At 44.0% G+C, this 27,488-nt stretch overlaps 1 protein-coding gene across 5 annotated transcripts in view; it reads right to left on the bottom strand.

Annotated features, from left to right (window-relative positions):
- Positions 1-27,488, bottom strand: part of LOC137347077 (mitogen-activated protein kinase kinase kinase 5-like) — a 296,319-nt gene that overhangs the window by 264,470 nt on the left and 4,361 nt on the right. For 3 of the 5 annotated variants that reach the window (XM_068011119.1, XM_068011121.1, XM_068011123.1), the window contains exons 2-3: positions 9,650-9,789; positions 6,022-6,045 (exon numbers count right to left, since the gene is read on the bottom strand). In XM_068011119.1, coding sequence (XP_067867220.1) covers positions 6,022-6,045; positions 9,650-9,789 — 164 coding nt within the window. The remainder of the gene's footprint in view (positions 1-6,021; positions 6,046-9,649; positions 9,790-27,488) is intronic. The other 2 variants (XM_068011120.1, XM_068011122.1) reach the window with 1 other exon arrangement.

Raw genomic sequence — 27,488 nt, 5'->3', positions numbered from 1 at the left:
TTCCCCCCATCTCTCTCTCCCCCTCCCCCCATTTCTCTCCCCCTCCCCCCATCTCTCTCCCCCTCCCCCCATCTCTCTCTCCCCTCCCCCATCTCTCTCTCGCTCTCTCTCTCCCCCTCCCCCCATCTCTCTCTCTCGCTCTCTCTCTCCCCTTCCCCCCATCTCTCTCTCTCTCGCTCTCTCTCTCCCCCTCCCCCATCTCTCTCTCTCTCTCTCTCTCGCTCTCTCTCCCCCTCCCCCCATCTCTCTCTCTCTCGCTCTCTCTCTCCCCTTCCCCCATCTCTCTCTCTCGCTCTCTCTTTCCCCCTCCCCCCATCTCTCTCTCTCGCTCTCTCTCTCCTCCTCCCCCCATTTCTTTCTCTCTCTCTTCCCCACCACCCTGGACAAGATCTGCCTCAGTCAAGGGTGTGGAAGCTCTTTAATTGCTGCCATTGGCCATCTTTGCACAATGACAGGAGCTTTCAGAAAACAATCTTTAGCTTTGTTGGATCTGGTCCATGATGAATTAGATGTGTTTGTGACAACCTTTGATGAGTGTTGGGAGTTTCAACTGAGATGTCTTCACAGGATGTGCCAGGGAATGTAACCCATTAAATGCCCTACCCAACCTGCAGAGAGAATCCACATTCAACATGTTTATTCATTCTAGAATATAGCATGAAATGTAATAACAAGGGATATTAATTTACCTGGTATCACATTGAAGGAATCTTATTCTGTAACCTGCACCCAATATAGATTCAGTGTTGGAAAATCATGCCACACTCCTCATTCCTCTCTTGCCAGCACTGTGCATGGTTTGCCCTGGGAGAGGATGGCCTGCAACCCTGCAAAAGGTCAGGGAGCTAACCCTCTCCTGGGTTCCCACCAATGCACATCTGTAACTATATTCAACAGAAGTGCAAGAGTGGGGAAACTTTGCTTGTCCACTCCTTTACTTCCTACTGGTGAGGCAGTTCGAATGCACCCTGCCCAATACCTCCTTCCAACAGTCCCACTGAGATTCTCCATTCACTGTGTGTCTGGATTCACAATGTGAATCTTGGCCTACTCACTACACGTCCCAGAATTCCCAACACACATCACAAGAAGCATTAATTGTGGAAACATGTCTAGACATTACAGTAATCTGACACATGTTATGCCGAGGTGAGAAAGGAGTCGAGGGTTCCCTCTCAGCCTTCACCTGGTCTTCGTGTAACAGGGTTTAATTTTAAACATTTTTTTTTAGCTCCCCCTTGGTGACTCCTTGTTCAGTAACTTCCAATTATAAGGCAAAGAAACTAGCCAAACAGGTTTTCTTAGGTTTAAAGAGAAAAGGTTGAACTTTATTAAACTTAAAATCTTATTCTGTTAATGCCTAGGGATTTGCGATGCGCCCACGCTAGCATGCATATGTGATACACACATGCAGATAGAGACAGCAAAGAGCAGAAGAAAAAGAGTGGAAAGGTCTGAAGCAATATCTGAAGATGGTTTTAGTTACTGTTCTTCAAGCTCGCTGTAAAGTCCTTGATTGCAGGTCGGTCTTGCTTTTTGTTGGGGCCCAGTATGCTTTTTAAACCTTGTTCGATGTAGGAGACTTTTCTCTCTTGAAGCTCATGTGTCCTCAGTGGGTTCAGAGGCTTGTGAGAAAGAGATGGGAGCAGAGAGGAGAGGTCTTCTCACTCCAGGAGCAAACAGTCTTTTTCTGTTCAAACTCTTTGTACAATTTAGAAAAACCCCAGATTGCCAAGCAAGTTAGCCATGTGACTAGCTGGTCTGACCACGTCTGTTTGTGGATTTTCTTGTCTAAGCCGACCCTGGAATGTCTCTTCTTACACACAATACCTGGTGCTCAAAGTCCATTGCAGATTAAACTAGAGCAGGGAATAGCCCCTTTGTCCCTCCAAGCACCGTCTGTTGGTATGCAAAAATGTTTTCCCAGCCAAGTGTCTGCTGATTATTTTTTTTAACAAGTCTTTTCTTCACTCCAGTAACAGTTTGGAATCAATCTTCATATGAAAAAACTAATATGCCACATTCTTGGTAGGTGGGAGCCTGCATGACACCTGCACACCCAGCGGAATGAAATGCGATTTGAGAGAAAATTCAAGAAAGAAAATATAAGATACAGGAAAAAGCACGCGTCTCACATTTATTCACTTTCATTCATAATTTTTTTTTTTATTCGTTTGTGGGATGTGGGTGTCGCTGGCTAGGCCAGCATTTATTGCCCATCCCAAATTCTTAGACTGCATAGCGGTTTTGATATAACTGAGTGGCTTGCTAGGCCATTTCAGAGGGCATTTAAGAGTCAACCACATTGCTGTGGGTCTGGAGTCACGTGTAGGCCAGACCAGGTATGGATGGCAGATTTCCTTGCCCAAAGGACATTAGATGGATTTTTACAACAATCGACAATGGTTCGTAGTCACCATTAGACTAGCTTTTTAATTCCAGATTTATGAACTGAATTCAAATTTCACCATCTGCCGTGGTGGGATTCAAACCCCTGTTCCCAGAGGATGATGGGTCACTGACCTGAAATGTTAACTCTGCTTCTCTCTCCACAGATGCTGCCAAACCTGCTGAGTATTTCCAGCATTTCTTGTTTTATTCCCCAGAGTATTAGCCTGGGCTCTGGATTACTAGTCTAGTGACATTACCATTACACCACTACCTCCCCACATTCAGACTGGGCAGCCTGTGCTAACAACACTGGGTCAGCTCGCGGAGCCTCAGCTAGGGAAAATTTATTTAATTCACTCCCTGGGTCTTCTAACTTCCCAAAGAAAGTCTCGGACAGGCAGACCTCATGGTCATCTGCGTGCAATGCCAATGCAGTCTCCTCTGGGGGAGCTGGTTTGATCATGGCCTGATCCACTGCACACTCAGGGAAACTGCAGGGGACCATCTCCTGCCACTGCCCTGTTTCTCTGACCTCCTGCGGTCTCTCTTTCACTACTGGGGGGGCTACCACCTTCACCCCCTGCCAGACCATTACCTAGGAGCAGGTCAACCCCATCCATAGGCAAACTAGGGACAAACCCTACAGTCGCTGGTCCCAAAACTGGGTCACACTCCGGGTGCACCCGGTGTACAGGTACAGGCATACACTGCCCTCCAATACCATTCACCACCATTTTGGTGCTCACAGCACTGTCTGGGGGGGAAAGGTCAGGCCTTTTCCCAGTAAAGGGATCTAGTGGCCCCTGTGTCCCTGAGGATTACTGTGGGCTTGGGGCTTGCTTGCCTCACTCGAGGGGTATGCGGTTACTTTCCCTTCAAACACAAAACCCTGATAGCCTTCAGCAATCTTATTAACTTTTCTGCACCTGTAGTTGTAAGCCTCCTGGGTCACACTCTCACTGCAGTTAAAGCCACTTGTTCTGCTGTGATTTCCATCAGGGTCCCTGCTTCACTGAGCGGGTGTGCCCTGATTAACCCGACAGGTTTTCCCTTTAGTTTCCAGCAGTCAGCTTTTAGATGGCCTGCCTTATTATAATGGAAGCAAACAGGTCTCCAGGTCTCACTCCTGCACACAGCACCTTTCCTTTTTGGCTAGAGGAGGGCCCCCTGTGTCTCCTGCTTTTCATTCTCTCCCAGGACTGCTTGGGCTCCTATCACCTTCCCACCCTTTGTCCTCTTCGGATTTGTGGGGGTGACTAGGAAAGTTTCTCCCCTGGGAAACCGCCTTATAAATTAAAGCAAACTCATCAGCCAGAACGGCCGCTTGCCGGGCTCTCTGGACCGGCTGCTCCTCCACATGGGTCTTTATGGAGAATGGGAGAGAGTGTTTTAATTCCTCTAACAGAATTACTTCTCTGAGATTCTCATAGCTGAGCTGTACTTTAAGAGCCCTCAGCCACTGGTCAAAAACCAGCTGCCTACTTCTTTCAAACTCCTGATATGTTTGATTAGTTTGCTTCTTGAGGGTTCTAAACTTTTGGCGAAAGGCTTTGGGTACTAATTCATCTCGCAACAGAGAATAAATCTCATGGGTTTTTCCGGTTGGCTTACTTTGTAATAAGAGAGACCAGGTCTCAGCTGGCCATTTTAGCTGCCTTGCCAGTTTGTCAAAGGACATAAAAAATACTTCCACATCTTCCTCACTGAATTTTGGAATTAGTTGAGATAGTTTTAACAATTCTATACCGAGCCCTGAATTATGCTCCTCCACATTGGCCATACTCTGTCGCATTCCCCTAATTAACTCAAGCTGCTTCAGCTCTCTTTCTTTGCATTCTTTCTGGAAGGTTCTCTCCCCCTCTCTCTCCTGCTTCTCTCTTTCTTTTTCCCTTTCCTCAAATTCAAGTTTCCTCTATTCCAATTGTATCTTTGCTACCAATACATGTCTGGGTCTGCTTCTAACCCAGTTTCTGCTTCTTCAGATTCAAGGGAAAAATGGTTGGCTACTAGTCTTAGGAGTTCAGACTTTCTAGCCTTGGCACAGACAGTGATCCCACACTGCTCAGCTATTTTTCTCAGCTCCTTCATAGACAGTGCTTTTAACTTATCCCAAGTCACTTCACCCTGGCTTGGGGAGCTACTAGCTTCAGTTGCAGACATATTAGTATTCATGCACACACAATCACAATAAAACCTGTATTGAAATCTTGCTCATTTTTGATTGGGAACAATTTGGCTTCCCCCTTCCAATTTCTCTCGTTTTTCTGTGGGTAAAATACAGGACGGTAGCCCCCAAATTTCTGTTATGCCCAGGTGAGAAAGGGGTCTAGGGGTGCCTCTCAGCCTTCACCTAGTCTTATCGTAACAGGGTTTAATTTTAAACACACCATTTTTTTCAGCTCCCCCTCAGTGAATCCTTGCTCACTAACTTCCAATTATAAGGCAAAGAAACTATCCAAACAGGTTTTCTTAGGTTTAAAGAAAAAAGGTTGAACTTTACTAAACTTAAACTCTAATTCGGTTAACACCTACAGATATGCGACGCACCCACACTAGCATGCATATGCGATACAGACATGCAGATAGAGACAGAAAAGAGCAGAAGAAATAAAGTGGAAAAGTTTGAGGCAATATCCGAAGATGGTTTTAGTTACTGTTTTTCAAGCTCACTGTAAAGTCCTTGATTGTAGGTAGGTCTTTTCGTTGGGGCCCATTATGCTTTTTAAACCTTGTTTGATGTAGGAGACTTTTCTCTCTTGAAATCATGTGTCCTCAGTGGGTCCAGAGGCTTTTGCGAAAGAGATGGGAGCAGACAGGAGAGGTCTTCTCACTCCAGGAGCAAACAGTCTTTTTCAGTTCAAACTCTGTACAATTTAGAAAAACCCAGGTTGTCAAGCAAGTTAGTCATGTGACTGTTTGTGGATTCTCTCGTCTAAGCCGACCCTGGAATGTGTCTTCTTACACACAATACCGGGTGCTCAAAGTCCAATGTGGGTTAAACTGGAGCAAGGAATATTCCCTTTGTCCCTCCAAGCACTGTCTGTTAGTATGCAAAAATGTTTCTCCAGCCAAGTGTCTGGTGATTTTTTTTTTTAACAAGTCCTTTCTTCACTCCAGTAACAGTTTAAAATCAATGTTCATATGACAAAATGAATATGCCTCATTCTTGACAGGTGGGGGCCTGCATGACAGAGGTGTCTGAGGAGGCTCGAATCAGCCATTCTGTACACATGCCATGTAATCATTACACACGGGTTAGAGATACAGAGTAAAGCTCCCTCTACAATGTCCCATCAAACACTCTCAGGGCAGGTACAGCATGGGAATGGGTTAGATACAGAGTAAAGCTCCTGCTACACAGTCCCATCAGGCATTTCTAATTCAATAGCAGCACATTAGATATAAGGACGGATGATTAAACTGAGGGGTTTTGCACTGGAGATTATGGATTGTGCCTATTTGGAATTATTGAGGCTGCTTCACATTCACTTCACTTGAAGAGTTAAAGGGTGGAATGGAACCCTAATCCTAGCATACATTAACCCCCATGTCACTTCATTCTTTAATCGTTATTGATATTACAGCTTTAATAAGCACGTGCAGTTTTTAATGGTTGCCATGGAAACGTACCATATTTCTCTGACAAATGATGTCCTGCAAACAAAACAGAAAATGAATAAAAAGTTAATTTAAAAAATTGACTTCAAAAGAACAGTTTGGAGAAGAGCAGTGCTCCAATTTTATATTTTCAAACATCAAGGATTATCAAGCCACTGGCCTCCTGAGGAGATGTACAAATATTTATTAGTCGGCAAAGGGTTAACTGACCACCTCCTCTTGTCAAATGCAGTGACAGGCTGAAATAGTCAGCCTATAGTAATAAGACTTTACTGGATGTGGATTGAAGTGGAGAGACAGTCCCTCCTCCAGGGATCTGATTCCACTTCTCTCCATTGCCAGATTTAGTTTGTATTTGTGTTGTAAATTATATGGTTCAGAAACTGCTGCCACAATCATCAGGATGACCCTGAGCTCCCCGTGGGGACCCAGAGTCCAAGGGAGCACAGGCTGGAGATCTTGGCAGTGCCAGTTCTGTGGCCACATTTAGCACACAAGTGCACCCAAGGGAGTAGCCCTCAAGCTGAACACAGCCTGGATTAGTAACACTGATATGGTGCTTGTCCCTTATGCTAAATAAAAGCAAAATACTGCAGATGCTGGAAATCTGCAATAAAAACAAGAATTGCTGGAAAAACCCAGCAGGTCTGGCAGCATCTGTGGAGAGAGAAGCAGGGTTAACGTTTCAGGTCCGTGACCTTTCATCAGAACTGGCAAAGGTTAGAAATGTAATAGGTTTTAAGCAAAGGGGGTGGGGCAACAGATATCAAAAGGGAAGGTGTTGATAGGACAGGGTCGCAGAGAATAACTGACCAGAAGGTCATGGAGCAAAAGCAAACGGTATGTTAATGGTGTGCTGAAAGACAAAGCATTAGTACAGAGAAGGTGTTAATTGACAGAAAAATGAACAGCTCTGGGCCAAAGCACAAACATGAAAAAAAGAGTGGTTCAAAAAAATGAAGAAACAAACTAAAATAAAATAAACAAAGAAAAAATAATAACTAAAAATAAAAAGGGGGGCCCATCATGCTCTAAAATTATTGATCTCAATGTTCAGTCCGGCAGGCTGTAGCGTGCCTAATCGGTAAATGAGATGCTGTTCCTTGAGCTTGCGTTGATGTTCACTGGAACACTGCAGCAAGCCCAGGACAAACATATGGGCATGAGAGTGTGTTTAAATGGCAAGCAACCGGAAGCTCGGGGTCATGCTTTCAGACTGAGCGGATCCTTACTGTGCTGTTACCTGGGAACTAGGAGAGGGAGAAAGTCCACGCAAGAAATCCTTCAGCAAGTTGAACAATTACGTGAAAAGCAATTTCGTTTTGCACTTTGTTCCCAGATGAGGCCTATTAATTAGCATTAAAGCAGTGAAAGAACACTGCACGGTTCACAGTCAGATCCCCAGGGAACAGGCTTGCATGAAAACGTAAGAAGGAAAAACATCACAAGCAACATCTGGAATAATGCCAGCTTTCCACCAACAATACATCAATTCCAAAATGATTATAGTGTTTGCATATCAGTGATGTATCCGTTATTGCTCACATGACTTGAGTCAAGTAGTTGCTTAATACATATTAATTTTTTTTAAAAGACATGCATTGAGATGGTGCCTTCATGACCACCGGACATCCCAAAGTGCTTTACAATGAAGTACTTACTGAAGTGTAGTACTTACTGCTGTAATATGGGAAACGCGGCAACCAATTTATTCCTGTTTGGGTTATTGGAACAACAGAGGAACCTTTAAGAGGTCTCATCTCCAACTAAAGGATGTTCATTTTGGAAAATTTTATTCACCATCTTGGAAATCTCATTAACAAACAATAAATGTTCAGCTAGGATTCATCACCTCACTTATTATCCAACTAATTCAGAGTTGGAATTCCTCGATTTGGTTTTGCATTTATATAGCACCTTCCATGACCTCTACAATCAATGTAGTTATCCCAGCTGTTGCTTGCTGTGATGTTTTTGTGTGTTACCTTTAAATGCAAGCCTGTTCCCTGGGGATCTGTCTGTGAACCGTGCACTTTCACTGCTTTTAGGCTGATTAATAGGCCTAATTTTTTTTTAATCCATTTTGTGGGATTTGGGCTTCGCTGGCTAGGCCAGCATTTGTTGCCCATCCCTAACTGCCCTTGAACGGAGTGGCTTGCTCAGAGGGCATTTTTAGAGTCAACCACATTGCTGTGGGTCTGGGGTCGCATGCAGACTTCCTTCCCGAAAGGACGTTAGTGAACCAGATGAGTTTTTGAAACAATTGACAATGGTTTCATGGTCACCATTAGACAAGCTTTTAATTCCAGATTTATGAATTGAATTCAAATTTCACCATCTGCTCTGATGGGATTTGAAACCATGTCCCCAGAGCATTGGCCTGGGCTCTGGATTACTAGTCCAGTGACATTACCACTACGTTACCGCCTCCCTGTAATCTGGGAACAAAGTGCCAAACTAAATTGTTTTTAACATAATTGTTCAACTTGCTGAAGGATTTCTTGAGTGGACTTTCTCCCTCTCCTCGTTCCCAGGTAACAGCTCAGTAAGGGACAGGCACCATATCAGTGTTACTCATACAGGCTGTGTTCAGCTTGAGGGCTACCCCCATGGGTGCACTTGTGTGAAAGCGTTTCTGTAGGTGCTATATAAATGCAAGTTCTTTCGTTTTCTTATGTGGGAAATAACACCATCCTGAAAATAATGAAGAAAAGAATGGGGCCAAAGATAGAATGTTGGAGTAATGCAAACAGACAGGAAGAGAAGCCAACGTTGGAAATTAACTGGCTGTGGTAGAATTGAAGCTTAACGGGGGCAGTTCTGCAGAGGAGAAGCACAGCAGAAAGGTACTGGAAGGTCAAATGGCCCAACAGTGCAGAGAGATTGAGGAGGGCAAGGAGGGATAATGCAGCATGGTCACAAGCACAGAAGCTGACTTTGGCCTGGCTGGACTTTGTGTCATGGTGTGGACAGGGCAGAAACTGGACTGGAGGGTCCCACAGGGAGCTGTGGCAGAGGTCAGCACTGAGGTGAGTGGCTGACGATGTCGTCAAGGAGCATGGCACAGTAACAGCACTCTTAGATGGGCCAACAGGATGAAAGGACAAATGAGTTGAAGGTGGGCTTTTCAAGAGAGAGGATGGCTGCAGCAAATCTGCACACAACACTAATCGGCCCTAACCTTGGATTGGTAGAAGTTTTGGCCCATGACAGAAAAACAGGTCCAGTTCTTCCTTTTGTATATGCATAATCCTTATCATCTGATCACAGAGAGAATCAGACAACAACATATCAAATGGGTTTGGTACAGACCCTTCTACCTAAAGGAAACATCACGTATGGAAGAGAGAGAGCAAAGAGGAATCCTGTACAAGTAAAGGGAATGATTTTAAGCATGCTTTACCAGCTGGGGTTGAGAAGACCTTTAGTTATCAGCTATATTTAACCTCAAAACACAAGTGGAGAGCTGCTGACACACCCCAGTGAAGAGAATTTTAACACAACCTTCAGACAAATGTCCCTCAGGCCCAATCTATATGAGGGAAGCTGGAGATTACAAGCTCGGGCACACAGCTAAAACCCAGTAATAAGGGAACGAAGGAAGGAGCACGACATGTTAGAGATATATGGACCCTCTTACCTGCAGTGACTGTAGTGTTGTCAGATTAGTATCGCAGCAAAGGACTATGTTGTTCGTCATGCTGAAACTCTCACGTACGCCAAGGTGATAGAAGAGTGAAGGCTGACAGTAAGGGTCACTTAACTCCACCACTGCAACATCTGGAGACAACACCATTAATGGAGCACTTCGAAAATCTGACCAACCTTGCACAAAGGCTGGGTTACTTTCCGATTAGTTGAAGAATATGTGACTGTCTATTTTTTTCCCCTCATTTTGTTCCTTCCCTCAACCTTCGATCTCCTGCACCCCCCAGCGTCACTAACGCCCCCCCCAACCCACCACATCCCATTGGCTTGGAGGTCCAAAGAATGACCTACACCTAGGTTCCCTATCAGCCAACTGAGAGCAGGCTCACAACACTGGACGCTTGGTATTTGGAATAGGCCTGGCTTCCACTTCCAGACGCACAGCTGAGATCAGCAAGTCTGCACAGGGAGGGGAAGGAGAGGGATTGAATGGACACATCACTGTAACGTGCGATATTTTTACACAATCCAGAGAAAGTTCCTGAAATTAATGTTTTAATGCATTAATGCATTTGCTAATTAATGCAATGTATTAATTTATTCATTCATTCATACCTCATTTGGCACAAACCAAACACTAAGAGAATCCAGCACCAGAGGCTTATCCTCAAAACTCATGCAATCTGCACCATCAGGAACTTTTCCCAACTATTGAAACTTCTGAGGGATATGAACACCACCATTGAAATACCAAGCCAAGAAACATGGTAGATCTAGGAGGAAGTAATAATGAAGGATGCAGGATTAGAACACTGTTGAGTTTTGCTTGAGATTTTCTTCTGTGGGAATCGGGTGAAAGTTTACAGAACCTCTCCTCGGAATCTAAATGAATTGGGGTCGATTCCATGATTGCTGACAGCTCAATTTCCATAGCCATTGAAAAAAAAGATTTTTGTATTGTTTTACAAAGAAATATTAGGAACAGGAGGAGGCCACTTGAACCTGTTCCACCATTCAACCGGCTCGTGCCTTATCTGCAACTCAACTGCATTTTTTTTTATTCATTCATGGGAGGTGGGCGTCACTGGCTATGCCAGCATTTATTACCCATCCCTAATTGCCCTTGAGAAGGTGGTGGTGAGCTGCCTTCTTGAACCGCTGCAGTCCATGTGAGGTAGGTACACCCACAGTGCTGTTAGGAAGGGAGTTCCAGGATTTTGACCCAGTGACAGTGAAGGAACGGTGATATAGTTCCAAGTCAGGATGGTGTGTGACTTGGAGGGGAACTTTCAGGCATCTGCTGCTCTTGTCCTTCGAGGTGGTAGAGGTCGCGGGTTTGGAAGGTGCTGTCTAAGGAGCCTTGGTGCGTTGCTGCATTGCATCTTGTAGATGGTACACACTGCTGCCACTGTGCATCGGTGGTGGAGGGAATGTTGAGGATGGTGTGCCAATCAAGCAAGCTGCTTTGTCCTGGATGGTGTCAAGCTTCTTGAGTGTTGTTGGAGCTGCATCCATCCAGGCAAGTGGAGGGTATTCCATCACACTCCTGACTTGTGCCTTGTAGATGGTGGACAGGCTTTGGGGAGTCAGGAGGTGAGTTACTCGCCACAGGATTCCTAGCCTCTGACCTGCTCTTGTAGCCACGGTATTTATATGGCTACTCCAGTTCAGTTTCTGGTCAATGGTAGCCCCGAGGATGTTGATAGTGGGGGATTCAGCGATGGTAATGCCATTGAATGTCAAGAGGAGACAGTTAGATTCTCTCTTGTTGGAGATGGTCATTGCCTGGCACTTGTGTGGCGCAAATGTTACTTGTCACTTATCAGCCCAAGCCTGGATATTGTCTTGCTGCATTTCTACACGGACTGCTTCAGTATTTGAGGAGTTGCGAATGGTGTTGAACATTGTGCAATCATCAGCGAACATCCCCACTTCTGACCTTATGATTGAAGGAAGGTCATTCATTGAGCAGCTGAAGATGGTTGGGCCTAGGACACTACCCTGAGGAACTCCTGCAGCTCAGGATGTCCTGGAGCTCAGATGATTGACCTCCAACAATCACAGCCATCTTCATTTGTGCTAGGTATGACTCTAACCAGCAGAGTTTCCCCCCTGATTCCCATTGACTCCAGTTTTGCAAGGGCTCATTGATGCCATACTCAGTCAAATGCTGTCTTGATGTCAAGGGCAGTCACTGTCACCTCACCTCTTGAGTTCAGCTCTTTTGTCCATGTTTGAACCAAGGCTGTATTGAGGTCAGGTGCTGAGTGGCCCTGTTGGAACCCAAACTGGGCATCACTGAGCAGGTTATTGCTAAGCAAGTGCTGCTTGATGGCACTGTGGATGACACCTTCCATCATTTTGCTGATGATTGAGAGTAGACTGATGGGGCAGTAATTGGCCGGGTTGGACTAGTCCTGCTTTGTGTGTACAGGACATACCTGGGCAATTTTCCAAATTGCCGGGTAGATGCCAGTGTTGTAGCTGTACTGGAACAGCTTGGCTAGGGGTGTGGCAAGTTCTGGAGCACAGGTCTTCAGTACTATTGCTGGAATATTGTCAGTACCCATAGCCTTTGCAGTATCCAGTGCCTTCAGTCGTTTCTTGATATCACGCGGAGTGAATCGAATTGGCTGAAGTCTGGCATCTGTAATGCTGGGGACTTCAGGAGGGGGCTGAGATGGATCACTAACTTGGCACTTCTGGCTGGAGATTGTTGCAAATGCTTCTGCCTTATCTTTCGCACTGATGTGCTGGGCTCCCCCATCATTGTGGATGGGGATATTTGTGGAGCCACCTCCTCCAGTTAGTTATTTAATTGTCCACCACCATTCACGGCTGGATGTGGCAGGACTGCAGAGCTTAGATCTGATCCATTGGTTATGGGATCGCTTAGCTATGTCCATTGCATGCTGCTTACGCAGTTTGGCATGCAAGTAGTCCTGGGTTGTAGCTTCCCCAGGTTGACACCTCATTTTGAGGTATACCTGGTGCTGCTCCTGGCATGCCCTCCTGCACTCTTCATTGAACCAGGGTTGGTCTCCTGGCTTGATGCTAATGGTAGAGTGGGGGATATGCCAGGCCATGAGGTTACAGACTGTGGTTGAGTACAATTCTGCTGCTGCTGATGGCCCACAGCGCCTCATGGATGCCCAGTTTTGCATTGCTAGATCTGTTCAAAATCTATTCTATTTAGCACGGTGGTATTGCCACAGAACACGATGGACGGTATCCTCAATGTGAAGGCGGGACTTCATCTCCACAAGGACTGTGCGGTGGTCACTCCTACCAATACAGTCATGGACAGAAGCATCTGTGCCAGGCAGATTGGTGAGGACAAGGTTAAATATGTTTTTCCCTCGTGTTGGTTCCCCCACCACCTGCCGCATACCCAGTCTAGCAGCTATGTCCTTTAGGACTCTGCCAGCTCGGTCAGTAGTGGTGCTACCGAGCCACTCTTGGTGATGGACATTGAAGTCCCCCACCCAGAGTACATTCTGTGCCCTTGCCACCCTCAGTGCTTCCTCCAAGCGATGTTCAACATGGAGGAGTACTGACTCATCAGCTGAGGGAGGGCAGCAGGTGGTTACCTTGCCCATATTTGACCTGATGCCATCAGGCTTCATGGAGTCCAGAGTCGATGTTGAGGATTCCCAGGGAAACTCCCTCCCTACTGTAGACCACTGTCCCGCCACCCAGGGATAGTGATTGCAGTGTCTGGGACATTGTCTGTCAGGTATGATTCCGTGAGTATGACTATGTCAGGCTGTTGCTTGACTGGTCTGTGGGACAGCTCTCACAATTTTGGCACAAGCCCCCAGCTGTTAGTAAGGAGGACTTTGCAGGGTCGACAGGGCTGCGTTTGCCGTTGTCATTTCTGGTGCCTAGGTCAATGCCGGGTGATCCGTCCGGTTTCATTCCTTTTTATTGACTTTGTAGCGGTTAGGTACAACTGAGTGGCTTGCTTGGCCATTTCAGAGGGCATGTAAGAGTCAACCACATTGCTATGGGTCTGGAGTCACATGTGGGCCAGACCAGGTAAGGACAGCAGATCTCCTTCCCTGAAGGACATTAGTGAACCAGATGGGTTTTTACAACAATCGACATCCCAGATTTATTAATTAAATTCAAATGGAACCTTCTGCTGTGATGGGATTCGAACCCATGTCTCCAGATCAATACCCTTGGTCTCTGGGTTACTAGTCCAGTGATAATACCAGTATGCCACCGCCTCCCTTTATCCAACTTCACTCCATATTCCTTAACAACCTTCCCCATTAAAACCCAATCAAACTCAATCTTTACAGGTCCAACTGTCATCCAGCATCCACAGCCTTTTGGGGGAGAGATTTCAAGATTTCCATTATCCTTTGTGTGAAAAAAATGCTTCCTGATTTCACTCCTGAATGGCCCAGCTCTAATTTTAAGACAATACTCCCTTGCTCTGGATTCCCTCACCAGAGTAAATAGTTTCCCTGTCTCTACCATTTAACATTTTAAACATCTCAATCAGATCACCCCTCAATCTCCTTGACTCAAAGGAATACAAGCCAGGTTTTTTTCAACTTGTCCTCATAATTAAACCCTCATAATTACAACCCAAATTGTAATCCCTGACATTGCAACTGCAGCATCAACGTGGAATAGCAACATCATTGCAGGCAGGAGGAGTTCAGGAACAATCAGCTGGTCCCCAACACTTGTCCATTGAAACAGCGTCAACATTTTTTAATTCCATAACTTATGCTTTTAAAACTGCACAGTTGGTTATAGTGTGATTAAACATTGTAAACTATCCTGGTCAACCATAATACCTTGCAATCCACAGATAACATTTCATGAGCCATGAGGCACAGAAACAATTGCATTCAATAGCTTATTTAGTCAGCGACGTCTGACCTTATTCTAATAAATCCTCAAAAGAATCTTCCAGCACATGAGGCCATTCGGTCCATCATGCCTGTGCTGGCACCCAATTAGTCCCATTCCTCTGCTCTTTCCCCATAGCACTGCAATTCTTTTCAAGTATATCTTCAATTCCCTTTTGAAACTTATTATTGAATCTGTTTCCACCACCTTTTCTGCAAAGCATTCCAGATCGTAACAACTCGCTGCGTGAAAAACAATCACGTCTCCCCATGATTCTTTTGTCAATTATCTTCAAGTCTTCAGTGTTTCGCTGATAAAGAATTCTTCTGATTTCATGTCTGAGGATTATCACCTTGTACTTATCCTCCAATTCTGCAATTGTAATTTGAGTCAAATAACCTGGTACAACAACACTTTATCTTCAAGTCACCTTTCTAATTTCTCCTGACGTCTCCTTATTGAAAAATCCTTCCACCGACCCTGGTCACAGTCCATCAGCTCACTCAAGTGTCATTATTCTTTTGCTAGTGGAAACATTGGCCAGGCTATATTATCAGATACATGTGAAAATGACAGACAGGAAAAGAACCAGCTGCTCCATCAAGACTGTTCGCTACAGTCACATTGCAACGAAGCATCATGACACTAAATACTCCCAGCCACCACCAGCCATATAATCTCCTGGGAAAGGCAAAATAAAAATCCTAGGCCAATTCAGGGAATGAAGATTTCTAGGAAATTCCTCTCTAAGCCTCCCAAAGGCAATCAAAATGAGTCCAAGGGACCACAGTGACCATGAGGGTGTATTTACCCAACATTGTGCCTACCTTGTGTGTACAGTGATATCAACCTGAGCCAGGAACTGGACCAGCTCCAATTTAAACATGTCAGCATCACTGTTGAGCCCAACGCTGTCCTCTTCTGACATTTACACACATGCCCACTTCCAGCAGTGTTACTGAGAAACAATCAGAAGCTAAAAGCCTGCCCATTTTTCCTGCTCTAACAACATGGGCAGAGATTAACTGTGGCCACAGGTCAAGCAGAGCATGGGTTAGACGGATAGTGAATTGCCTCTTCACACAAGACACAGCGGCACCTGGATAACATTTCCATCGTGCGTAACAAGAACACTCGAGGCTGGTTTCAATTCCCATAGTGCAGCAGTAAAGTAGCCCCTTGCCCATCACCAGATCAGCCAAGCCATCTCTTAGGCTGGCATCACTGCAGTGTATCCACTTCAGTGACAGAATGAACAAAAGAACTTGCATTTATATGAGACTTTCCTGACCTCAACATGTCCCCAAACAGTTTACAGCCAAAACAGTACTTTGTAAAGTGTAGACACGATATTAATCTCAGAAACAAGGCAGGCATTTTTCACACAGCAAGGTCCCTCAAACAGCAATGCGTTAATGACCAGATAACTTTTCTTCTAGTGAAGTTGATTGAAGGATGTATGTTGCCCTGGACTCTGGGGAGGACACCCCTGTTCTTTCTCAAAATAGTCATAGAGTTATACAGCACAGAAACAGGCCCTTCAGCCCATCGTGTCTGTGCTGGCCATCAAGCACCTAACTATTCTAATCCCATTTTCCAGCACTTGACCCGTAGCCTTGTATGCTATGGCATTTCAAGAGCTCATCTAAATACTTCTTAAATGTTGTGAGGATTCCTGCCTCTACCACCTCTTCAGGCAGTGCGTTCCAGATTCCAACCACTCTCTGAGTGAAAACATTTTTCCTCAAATCCCCTCTAAACCTCCTACCCCTTACCTTAAATCTATGCCCCCTGGTTATTGACCCCTCCACTAAGGGAAAAATTTTCTTCCTATCAAACCTATCAATGCCCCTCATAATTTTGTATACCTCAATCAGGTCCCTCCTCAGCCTTCTCTGCTCTAAGAAAAACAACCCTAGCCTTTTCAGTCTCTCTTCATAGCTGAAATGCTCCAGTCCAGGCAACATCCTGGTGAATCTCCTCTGCACCCTCTCCAGTGCAATCACATCCTTCCTATAGTGTGGTGACCAGAACTGTACACAGTACTCCAGCTGTGGCCTAACTAGTGTTTATACAGCTCCAACATAACCTCCCTGCTTTTATATTCTATGCCTCAGCTAATAAAGGCAAGTATCCCATATGCCTTCCTAACCACCTTATCTACCTGTGCTGCTGCCTTCAGTGATATATGGACAAGTACACCAAGGTCCCTCTGACCCTCTGTACTTCCTAGGGTCTGACCATCCATTGCATATTCCCTTACCTTGCTAGTCTTCTCAAAATGCATCACCTCACACTTCTCTAGATTAAATTCCATTTGCCACAGCTCCGCCCATCTTACCAGCCCATCTATATCGTCCTATAATCTAAGGCTTTCCTCCTTACTATTTACGACACCAATTTTCGTGTCATCTGCAAACTGACTGATCATACCTCCTATATTCATTAATGTACACTACAAACAGCAAGGGTCCCAGCACCAATCCCTGCGGTACACCACTGGTCACAGGCTTCCATTCACAAAAATAACCCTCGACCATCACCTCTGCCTCCTGCCACGAAGCCAATTTTGGATCCAATTTGCCAAATTGCCCTGGATCCCATGGGCTGTTACCTTCTTAACCAATCTCCCATGCAGGACCTTATCAAAAGCCTTATTGAAGTCAATGATGACTACCCTCATCTAGTCACCGCCTCGAAAAATTCAATCAAGTTAGACACAATCTCCCCCTGACTAAGCCATGCTGACGATCCTTGATTAATCCCTGCCTCTCCAAGTGGAGATTAATCCTGTCTCTCAGAATTTTTTCCAATAGTTTCCCTACCACTGATGTTAGACTCACCGGACTGTAATTACCTTGTTTATCCCTGCTAATCTTCTCGAATAATGGTACCACATTCGCTGTCCTCCAATCGTCTGGTACCTCTCCTGTGGCCAGAGAGGATTGTAAAATTTGTTAGAGCCCCTGCTATCTCCTCCCTTGCCTCACATAACAGCCTGGGTTATATCTCATCTAGACCTGGGGATTTATCCACTTTTAAGCCCGCTAAAACAGCTAATATTTCCTCCCTTCCAATGTTAATATGTTCAAGTATATCACAATCCCCCTCCCTGATCTCTACACCTACATCATCCTTCTCCAGAGTGAACACAGATGAAAAGTAATCATTTGAAACCTCACCTATATCCTCCGGCTCCACACACACATTGCCACTTTGGTCACTAATGGGCCCTAATCTTTCCCTGGCTATCCTCTTGCCCTTAATATACTTATAAAATGCCTTAGGACTTTCCTTTATCTAGCCCGCCAGTGTTTTCTCATGTCCCCTCTTCGCTCTCCTAATTACTTTTTTTAAGTACCCCCCTACACTTTCTATACTCGTCTAGGGCCTCCACTGTTTTCAGCGCACTGAATCTGCCATAAGCCTCCTTTTTTTCATGATCCAATCCTCTATCTCCCTTGACATCCAGGGTTCCCTAGACTTGTTTGTCCTACCCTTCACCTTAATGGGTACATGTTGGCTCTGAACTCGCACTATTTCCTCTTTGAATGACTTCCACTGGTCTGATGTAGACTTTCTTACAAGTAGCTGCTCCCAGTCCACTTTAGCCTTCCTCCAATTCAGTACCTTTATTTCCAGTCCATCTTTGTCCTTTTCCATAACTACCTTAAATCTTACAGAGTTATGGTCACTATCCCTGAAATGCTCCCCCACTGCCACTTCTGCCACTTGTCAAGCTTCATTCCCTAGGATTAGGTCCAGTACTGCCCCTTTTCTTGTAGGACTTTCTACGTACTGGCTCAAAAAGCTCTCCTGTATGCATTTTAAGAATTCTGCCCCCTTTAAGCCTTTAGCACTAAGACTAGCCCAGCTGATATTGGGGAAGTTGAAATCCCTGAATATTATTACCCTATTATTTTTACACCTCTCTGAGATTTGTCTACATATCTGCTCCTCTATCTCTCCCTGAGTGTTTTGGAGGCCTGTAGTACACTCCCAGCCAAGTGATTGCCCCCTTTTTGTTTTTAAGTTCTACCCATATGGCCTCATTTACGGAACCTTCTAAGATATCAACCCTCCTCACTGCAGTAATTGAATCCTTGATCAACAGTGCAATGCCACCTCCTCTTTTACCTCTTCCCCTGTAGATTCTATACCCTGGAATATTGAGCTGCCAGTCCTGCCCCTCCCTCAACCATATCTCTGTGATAACAGTAATACCATAACCCCATGTGCTAATCATCGCCCTCAATTCATCTGCCTTACTAGTAAGACTCTTTGCATTAAAATAGATGCAATCCACCCTTGCATTTTTCACTTGTGCCTGAACAGATCTATATTTGCTCTGCCTTCCAGACTGACTCAGTTTCGCTTCTATATTTGACTGTGCATCACCCCCTATTGTATCTCCACTCTGTATCCCATCCCCCTGCCAAGTTAGTTTAACCCCCTCCCCCCATCCCCCGCCAACAGCACTAGCAAACCTCCCAGCAAGGATGTTGATCCCGTTCCAGTTCAGGTGCAACCCGTCCAACTTGTACAGGTCCCACCTTTGCCAGAAACAGACCCAGTGCTCCAGGAAACTAAAGCCCTCCCTCCTGCACCATGTCTTCAGCCACACATTCATCTGTTCTATCCTCCTATTCCTATACTCACTAGCATGTGGTACCGGCAGTAATCCAGAGATTACAACCTTTGAGGTCCTGCTTTTTAATCTGCTACCTAGCTCCCTAAATTCTTGTTGCAGGACCTCATCCCTCTTTCTACCTATGTTGTTGGTACCAATGTGTACCATGACCTCTGACTGTTCACCTTCCCCCTTCAGAATGTCCTGCAGCTGCTCCATGACATCATTGACCCTAGCACCAGGGAGGCAACATGCCATCCTGGAGTCATGTTTGCGACCACAGAAATGCCTATCTGTACCCCTTACGATAGAATCCCCTATCACTATAGCTCTTCCACTCCTTTTCCTCCCCTCCTGTGCAGCTGAGCCACCTGTGGTACCACAGACTGGGCTCTTGCTGCTTTCCCCTGAAAAGCTATCTCCCCCAACAGTATCCAAAGTGGAAAATCTGTTAGAAAGGGAGATGGACCCAGGGGACTCCTGCACTACCTGCTTAGTTCTTCTACTCTGCCTGGCAGTCACCCATTCCCTTTCTGCCCGAGCAGTCTTTACCTGTGGTGTGACCACGTACTTGTACGTGCTATCCACAATGTTCTCAGACTCACGGATGCTCCATAATGTCTCCAGCCGCTGCTCCAGATCCAAAACGCGGATTTCCAAGTAGCTGCAGCTGCAGACACGTCCTGCACGCGTGTTCACCCTGGACACTGGAAGTGTCCCTGACTTCCCACATTGCACAGGAGGAGCATTCCACGTTGCCGAGGATCCTAGTGCCATGGGATCTTTTACACCCACCTGAGAGAGCAGATGGAACCTCTGTTTAACGTTTGTCCGAAAGAATGCACCTCCCACAGTGCAGCACTCCCTCGATACTCCCTAGATTTAGATCTCAAGTAAATAAAAACTGAAAGTTCTGGAAATACTCAGCAGGTCTGGTAGCATCTGTGGAGAGAGAAGTTAACATTTCAGGTCAGTGACCTTCATCAGAACTGGCAAAGGTTAGAAATGTAATAGGCTTTAAGCAAATAAAGCATGGGTGGGGGAAAAGACAACAAAAGGGAAGGAGTGTGCTAATGATGTGTTGAAAGACAAAACATTAATGCAGAGAAAATGTTTATGACAGAATAATGAGCAGCTCTAGCCAAAAGCACAAACATAAAAAACCCAGTTGGCAGGCACATGGTAAAAAACAAAAAAAAAAGGGAATAAAATAAAAGTAAAAAAAAGAGGCAGTCATGCTCTGAAATTATCGAACTCAATGTTCAGTCCAGTAGGCTGTAGCATGCCTAATTTCCTTTACCCCATGACCTCCTTGTCAGTTAATCTCTCCAGCCCGCTGTCCTATCATACACACGGAGAATATTCAGGATTCCACAAGGAAACGCTAACCTGGATTATCTTCCAAATCAACTGTCATTTTAATGAATAGCTGGGAAACATCAAGATCTCAGGCACTTAAACCACACTTTCCCCTCTCCTTTTAAGGAGTGGAACTACTTTATTCCACGTTGGACTTCGAATCGCTAACATTGAACCACCTATGACAACACATAGCACACACAGCAATAAAATAAGAATTGAAAGTAAATAAATACATTTACTTTGGGTCCCAGCCATACCAGCTGCACTGAAATGCTAGTCAATCAGGAGACTGAGGTAGAGCATTCCAAGGTACCTGCTGCCTGGCAACCAAGTGCTGGGCTGGCCCTTCTGGTGCATCTGCCTGGCTCAATATAGGCTGCAGTTGCACTGGCACAAAGGTTGCACACTCAGACCTGCATATCATACAAAGTGAGTTTTAATGCGCACTGCGCCACATAATCAGCCGTGGCTTAGAGGGTAGTATGTGGCCTCTGAGTCAGGAGGGTTGGGATTCAAGTCTCACTCCAGAGACTTGAGCACATAACTTGAAATTCCAGGGTAGTACTGAGGAAGTGCTGCACTGTTGCAGGTGGCATCTTCCAGATGAGATGTTAACCCAAGGCTAATGGCACTCTTTTGAAGAGGAGCAGGTGAGTTTGCCCTGATAGTGGTGCAGTGGTTAGCACCGCAGCCTCACAGCTCCAGTGACCCGGGTTCAGTTCTGGGTACTGCCTGTGCGGAGTTCGCAAGTTCTCCCTTTGACCGCGTGGGTTTTCTGCCGGGTGCTCCAGTTTCCTCCCACAGCCAAAGACTTGCAGGTCAATAGTTAAATCGGCCATTGTAAATTGCCCCTAGTGTAGGTAGGCGGTAGGAGAATTGAGGGAAGGTGGGGATGTGGTAGGGAATATGGGATTAATGTAGGATTAGTATAAATGGGTGGTTGATGGTCGGCACAGACTCAGTGGGCCAAAGGGCCTGTTTCAGTGCTGTATCTCTCTATGTTCTGGACCATATCTATCACTCAATCATCATTATCTTACTTATGTTTGTGGGAGCTTGTGCAATTTTGCTTCCACTTTGTCTACTTTAAACAGTGACAGCACTTCAAATGTATTGCATTGGCTACAAAGACATCCTGAGACATGAAAGGCAGTATCTCAATGAATGTCCTTTCTTTATAACATCAGCCATAGCAAAAGTTAACCTGAAATTAAAGGCTTAGGTTTGATGGCGTACCATTTAACTTGGCTGATGCTGCTATGATCTAAAAAAAAATTTATTTCAAGGAGAATCCTGTCGTTCTGAATGAGGGCAGAAAAGGGTTTTCGTTTCCAGCCCAGCCTCAATCCTGAACCAGAGTGTAATGGTTTTCCAATAATTCACAAAATAAAAAAAAACTAACAACTTGGATTTATATAGCATCGTTAATGTAGTAAAACATCCCAAGGTGCTTCATCAAAGGATTATCAAGGACAATTTGACACTGAACCACATAAGGAGATATATGGGCAGATGGCCAGAATCTTGATCAGAGAAGTAGGTTTTAAAGAGTTTCTTAAAGAAGAGAGAGGAAGAGAGTCGGAGACATTTAGGGAGAGGCTTAGGGCCTAGTCAGCAGAAGGCACGTCCATCAATGGTGGGGCGAGTAAAATCAGGGATACTCAAGAGGCTAGAATTGGAGGAGTGCAGATATCACGGAGGGTTGTAGGGCTCGAGAAGATTACAGAGATAGGAAGTGGTGAGGCCATGGAGAGATTTGCAAATAAAGAATGAGAATTTTAAAATCAAGACACTGCTTAGCTGGGAACCAATGCAGGTCAGCAAGCACAAGGGTAATCAGTGAATGGGGCTTGATATAAGTTAGGATACGAGTAAAAGATTTTTGGATGATCACAAGTTTATGAGAGGGTGCAAGATGGAAGGCCGGCCCAACAGTGCTCTCACGGGAAATGATAGATTCATTAATGTAAGCATATCGTGTTTTGAGCCTTGTCAAAAGTTTTGCAGCAATAGAATATTACTCAATCACCTGTGCCTTTGCAAACATCAACACTTTTACAGTGTTGAACAATCTAATCCCCATGTTCTCAAAACTGTGAATGGCAATACTTTCTAAAACAGACACTGCTCATACAAGAAATAAATTAAAAACTTCACTTATAACGTGTTTTTTTGGCACCACGTGAGGGAATGTAAACCAAACTCCGCCTTCCCTTACATCATCACTCACTGGCAACAACTGATCAACATTGCAGCAAAGGCACCAGGGAATGAATTCACTAATGGAGCAACCACCGCCACTCAAATCAATAAAACCATACAGCAGCAGGCACCAGGAATCAAATGGAGAAGTGGCCGCAGTTAATTAGTAATTTTGTTGACCAGCAAACACCCCAAACCAATAAATGAATGGAGTAGTGGAGATAGCAACAAATGTCTAGATTGATGGAGCAACAGGTCAATGAGGGCACAACAAATTAAATAAACTAATAAACAATGAATTAGCATAGCTGCAGGAACCAGTTAATTAATAAATCGATAGACAGCAGGCACACAAAAATCAATAAATTAAGCAGACTTTCCTGCCAATGATTCACCATCTATGGCTGTGAACTCACTCCATTCAATGTCACTGGCTGTTGATTTTTCAAAGTATTATAGGTAACTCGCAGAGACCCGCAAAATATTTGCAGTCAAATTGGTAACTTTATTGCAACAGTACTTCTTCAAATACAGGATTGCTAATTATTCTTTCACCAAAGATTTTAACAGAATCAAAATTTCTCATTCTGGAAAAAGCTACATAAAGCTGTCCCTTCATAAAAACAGGGCTAGGAATATAAATACAAATGTTCTCAACAGGCTGGCCTTATGACTTATTTATAGTCATAGAATATAAAAGTCTAACTGGGAACAGTTCTCTCCTGAGTTGAAAAGGCAGGATTGCACCTGATGGGCTCAATATCATTCGAGGACTAAACATTCTATTTAATTGAAATTTGCCTGTTACAATTTCAACCTCCATCAAAGAAAACAGTTTATAACTGTCAGTCTTGTTCCATGACAAAGTCCTTGATTAGGATTCAAGTTTCATAGCAACACTATAACTGCTCCTTCCTTGAATCTAAGTTGTGTGGTGGTATGTCCATCGGAGTTAGACAGTGTAGAGACTCTGGAGGATATAGACTGTCATCATCTTCTTCATCTATAGAAGCAACACTGATGCATTCTTTTAATTCACCCGACAGCTTTTCTAAAACGTTTTCATTCAAATCTAGTGAATCTTCATTCTTAGCACAAAGAATAGCTTTTGAATAATAAATTGTATCAAATAACTCTCCCTGCCATTTTGCCAGACTTAAACCAATTACATCATCTCATCGACCCCTCCCATGCCATCCCCATCCCTCCCAGCAATCCCATCCCATCCTTCACGGATGCAATCTCTCCAGCCAGGGTAACTTTGCCGTTGTCTCTTCACCTTCCGCTGTTTTTGTTCTCCACCAAACCCCACTCTCCCCTGTCACCAACCACTGGCACCACACAGTGTGTCACGCGCTCCACCGCCCACCAAATAAACCCACTAGCAGACACGCCCCTTAAACTGACCACGCAAAACAGTGCAGACAGACAAAAACTGGATATTATGATGAAAGATTATGTGTTTGCTGGCTGCAAATAGCAATCTTAAAAAAAAAGAGGTTTTTTAAAAATCTAAAAGCAAGTCTTTTAGCTTGCAGGGGCATTTAAACAAATATTAATTTATACAATATAATAAACTTAAATTAAAAGAAAAATTCATAATATGAGCTGCCATGAAGAAAGATCATTGGGAGCAAAGCTTCCAGCCAAAGGAAAGTTAGAGATTAAGGGGGGGGGGGGGGAGGTGGGGGGGGGGGGGGAGAGTCACCACAGGTCAGAGTTCCAGGAAGTCATTATTACAACAACACCAATTATTACAAGCAGTTAAATTGGTAATTTAATTTTGTTTGCACATATAAAAAGTCATCAACACAATACAAAGCATGCTGTTTGGAATCTTACCTGAAGTAATTTTCATAGGAGCATAGAAAGTTGGTTATTATATTCAAGCAGTAGATATTTATTTAGCAACACACAATGTTACAGGCATGAGGTATGAAGCCTTGGTGCATTGAAATGTTGGCAATTACAATCTAAATTATTAGAACAGTTGAATTTATTGTATTTGATTCTGAGACAACACTCAAAAACAGCAGCAAGAATAGCAACTTCTGAAAGAACTGTAGCATTGTTCAGGTTTGGGGGAGATCCTGAATAAAGGTTTTGAGCTCAAGTATATTTAATCAAATCTTTTTGGTAGTTTAGAATACTTTGACATAGATATTTGGTAAAGAAGGAAATGTGCAAAGTAAGTTAATTTTTTCTGATGTTTGATATATTTCTTGACCAAACTCTAAACTGATGGCCAGGAATGAGACTCCATGATACATGCAAAGATTTATTAATATAATTGTGGTATACAAGGGGAAAATGATTTACCTAGCTGCATGGTAGGGAAAATAATATTTATTTACTTCCTGGAAACCAAATCGAAATACGATTTGTTAACTTTTGAGATCACTTACATACTTATTCCCAAAATCTTTCAGTGGATGGATGCACAACCTAATACCTCTCTGCAGCACCATTACTGCTGAGTCAGCATTAGCAATACCATAGAAGAGGTGCGAATGAACATTAATGTCCACTATATAAGGTGTTTAACTTCAAGGCATCACACGTGGTACTGAAAGTATGCACCTGATTTGTACCAAGTTTTGTATGCATAGAATAGTGACAACTCACTCTGTAAAAGAAATCTCATCTCCCTTCTGATTCTTTGGCCAATTATCATAAATCCATATCCTGCATTATATGGCCTCACGCTCCTCTCTATAAAACAGCGCATCATTCAACTTGCTATCAGTGGATGGATATCATTGATGCCATCACACTACTGAGGCACTTTAAATGTTACATTTTTTAAAAGTTAAAGGAACATCACAGGACCAAACATGTCTGTGCCCGACTTGAGTTTAGCAACATAAAGAAACAAAGGTAGTTATTTGACACTGACGAAGAATGCCTATAATGTCTCAGCAAACATGCTTACAAGTTAAGGCTGTGACCTAGCATCTAAGCAGCAATTAAACTCTAACTTCACCCAGTGCTTACCGAACAGCAATTAGAATGTGTGCCCTTAAAGGGAAAAAGATTCCCTTCACATCAGAATAATTCATAGCACGGTCCTCATAAAACAGTGCATCATTTGAGTTACGAGCTATGCCTCTTGTAATATAATAAACATAGCAGATGTATGTAGATTTCCTTTTCACCACTTGTAATGTTAATATCACACTTAAAAGTAAACTTCTTACAGCTAATTAACATATAAAATCAACAATCTGTCAAAAAAAGAAACAAAGCCAGGATTTGGGGCGTCTACAGATAAATTCCTCTAACAACACAAAATACTCATTAACATAGGAGTCACAATGTCTGGACTCTCTAACGTCAAAATCAGTCTGAGCAATTATACTTGGAAAAAAAAGACAAAGAAACCCAGACATTTCATCCTTGGTTCTGACAAAGAGAAAACAATTTTAAAATACTAGGTCCTTCTGAGCAGCAGTCTCAAGATGCCAAGCACATTACCATCTCAAGCTGATTATACAACAATTACACTCTGAATGACCTTTGAGACTATTTTTACTCAATTACTTTGCATTCTTAAACAGGCAAAGATCCAACTTACAGACCTAACATTCCTGTCATTCTAAAGTATCATCTGACCTGAAATGATGCAACAAGCATGTGTTTTGTCCATTGTATTTTCTGAATCATGTTTCAGTGTCACACTCAGGCATCACAGTTTTCCTGATGCAAATGTGTGTGTCACACATATTGGCTCGACTAGTCTAAATTCCGTATTCATAAAATAGCAATAAATCACAACTGAATAAGAAGGGAATGTGATGTTCCAAAACAGCCAAAGCAATACGTAACTCTCAATGCAAACAACCAATTAGCAATCAGTCAAAGCTCCCAAAAGTGAATCAATCATATTGGTCAAAAATATTAATGAAACTCCATTCACAATATTAGACTCTCAACTGAAAAGTTGTTTTAAGGATTTTTTTAAAATGACCAGCAGGGACATTACAAGGAAATTATTTTCAGTGAAAGTAATCAGATTCCTTTTAAATTTAAAAATGTAATAAAAAGATAAAGCATGAATTTTAAACTTTTTGAGAGATTTTTGTGGCTGGATAAATGATGTATATGCAAAGAGTTGTTGATGCATTTTCTGTTTACTGAAGCAGTGATGTGTTTATTTAATGTTCCAGGTATAGACTAGCCCACACCCTCACCACACCACCCTGCCCCCACCTCCCCACCAGTCCCTCCCCTCACCCACTGTCAGGAATGGTTTTCTGATGCCTTTGCTTCCACACACACTTCTTTGGCTAGGAGTCTGCACATGCACACCCCCCTCCCCCCTCAGCAGACCCTTTTACCCGTCTCCAGTATTGTCCCGCCACCTGGTCCCCTCCCTCTGGCCTCTTACCCTCTTAAATCTTTTCATTGAGAACTGCTGGCCGTCTCAATTTCTCCGCTCCTCTCACTCACTCTAACCTGTCTCCCTCAGAACTTGCTGCACTCCATTCTCATCAAGCCTGCTGAAAAGGGTTGTTGTCTGGTAAACCAACCTCTACCTTGCAGAAGCCAAATGGCAACTCTCTGACACTTCCTCCTACTTCCCCCTGGACCATGACCCCACCGCAGAACATCAAGCCATTGTTCCCCAGACTATCACTGACCTCATCCATGGCCTCCAACCTCATAGTTCCCAACACTGAACAGCCCACTTCTACCTCCTTCCAAAGATCCACAAGCAGGACCTATTGTTTCAGCCTGTTCCTACCCGACTGAACTGATTTCTTCCCGT

The sequence above is a fragment of the Heterodontus francisci genome, chromosome 31 (assembly GCF_036365525.1).
Source record: "Heterodontus francisci isolate sHetFra1 chromosome 31, sHetFra1.hap1, whole genome shotgun sequence".
Lineage (NCBI taxonomy): Eukaryota > Metazoa > Chordata > Chondrichthyes > Heterodontiformes > Heterodontidae > Heterodontus > Heterodontus francisci.
Note: the sequence above shows the minus strand (reverse complement) of the source record. Positions and strands in the feature narration are given on the sequence as shown.